The 1,966-nt window shown below is 36.3% G+C and overlaps 1 protein-coding gene across 2 annotated transcripts in view; it reads left to right on the top strand.

Moving 5' to 3' along the window:
• The window catches only part of LOC106872852 (aromatic-L-amino-acid decarboxylase), a 59,745-nt gene that overhangs the window by 37,850 nt on the left and 19,929 nt on the right, over window positions 1–1,966 (top strand). For both annotated transcript variants that reach the window (XM_052965963.1, XM_014919987.2), the window contains exon 5: window positions 590–724. In XM_052965963.1, the coding sequence (XP_052821923.1) occupies window positions 590–724 (135 nt within the window). The remainder of the gene's footprint in view (window positions 1–589; window positions 725–1,966) is intronic.

Here is a 1,966-nt window from a genome sequence, read left to right as displayed (position 1 = left end):
TATATATATATATATATATACATACACAGAGAGAGAGAGAGTGTGAGAGTGAGACTAAACGGAATACATATAGTATGCAAGCATAGAAGTTGGCATACACTTGGCTTGGTGACAGGAAATGAGTAAAAGAATGTAGCCCCTTCACCACCACCACCACCACCACCACGACACACACATACACAGTGAGAGAAAAAATAATCGCAAAGGAAAAAGAGGGGGAGGAAGAGCAGTAAATGACAAGAATATTTATGAGAGGAGGTTTAAAAATAAGGAATTTGCTTTATGTAACTTCATTTTCATGTAAAAAAATACTTCTCTGTTGAAAATTAATATCCCTTCCGATAAACGGTAAAATATAACTATTGCATGCGTGCTATGTTTCCTGCTATTGGTCATGATGACAAAAGTATAATTCAAAGTTAGCTGTTATATGACGGGTAAGAAATTAGTATAAATATCTTTTTATATAACATTATCATTATCTGTTTAGTTGTCTACAAAGTATTATCAATTAAGACCATGAAACAATATTTAAAAGAAATTAATATTTAACTAAACTAATCCGGTGGTGTACAATATTTGTTACTAGAATTCGTCTACTGAGTGCATGTTAATGAGTCTATTCGCTGCCAGAACCGCTTCCATAAATAAAATGAAAACAGAAAATAACGAAATGGAGGACTGGATAGCTGTTACAAAATTAATTGCTTATAAATCAGAAGAGGTAAGTATATTCTTTTCTACTTTAGGCACAAGGCCCGAAATATTTTGGGAGGTGGGCAGTCGGTTAAAGCGACCCCAGTACACAATTCGTACTTAATTTATCGACCTCGAAAGGATGAAAGGCAAAGTAGACCTTGGCGGAATTTGAACTGAGAACGTAAAGACAGACAAAATGCCGCTAAGCATTTCGTCCGGCGTGCTAACGTTTCTACCGCTTCGCCGCCTTAGAAAAGGTAAGTATATTGAAACATAGTAAATAAAATGTAAGTAGTATATATAATAATTAATTAATGAGACCTTCACCTCTGTATGTATAGAATTACATATCATAGTATAATACGTTAGAATTGTCTTGTCTTCCTTGATAACGTTTCATGAGTTAGAATCACTGAGCAACTGCATGCAGTCGATTGGCTTCATTACCTATGAGAGTGCGAGAGAGAGAGAGAGAGAAAGAGAGAGAGAGAGACAGACAGACAGACAGACAGACAGTCAGATACAAAGAGACAGACAGACAGGCAGATAGACAGACAGACAGTCAGAGAGAAAGAGACAGACAGACAGACAGATAGACAGACAGACAGTCAGAGAGAAAGAGACAGACAGACAGACAGTCAGAGACAAAGAGACAGACAGACAGACAGATAGACAGACAGACAGTCAGAGACAAAGAGACAGACAGAGAAAGATACAGAGGACACTCGACCCCATTACTGAACTGTTATTTCATTTGTCGGCCCCTAAAATCTGAAAGATAATTTTACCTCGAAGGATTTTGAACTTAAATGCAAGAAAATCAAAACGTACCTCACAGTATCGTCTCTCCGGCATCAACGATAGCGGTGTTGAAATTTATCAACGATAACTTACACTTTCATGAATTTTTTCACCACAGCAATACGTAATTCTCTGGGCAACACCGGGTGTCAAACCAGTATGAGAGAAAACCAGTATGAGAGAAAAAAAAAAAAAAACTAGCAACGGATTTGTTCTTGCTATTTTGAAGAAGTTAGCGTTAACATATTTTATGCTATGTACTGCCTCACCTAATTGCCGAAAGAATCTTTTTGAACTTTTGAGGCACGCCCTGGGTCTCTTTATTTTAAATGTAAATTAGTGTAATAATATATTGTAGGTTCAATATTCTGCTGAAGAGGTTATATGCGACCAAAATATATCACCATTTCGCTGCCTTATTTGAGAAAAAAATGAATATGATATTTATCAATTAGTTTTTCAAAGC

Source organism: Octopus bimaculoides, chromosome 3 (genome assembly GCF_001194135.2).
Source record: "Octopus bimaculoides isolate UCB-OBI-ISO-001 chromosome 3, ASM119413v2, whole genome shotgun sequence".
Taxonomy (NCBI): Eukaryota; Metazoa; Mollusca; class Cephalopoda; order Octopoda; family Octopodidae; genus Octopus; species Octopus bimaculoides.
This window is presented reverse-complemented; position numbering and strand designations above follow the sequence as displayed.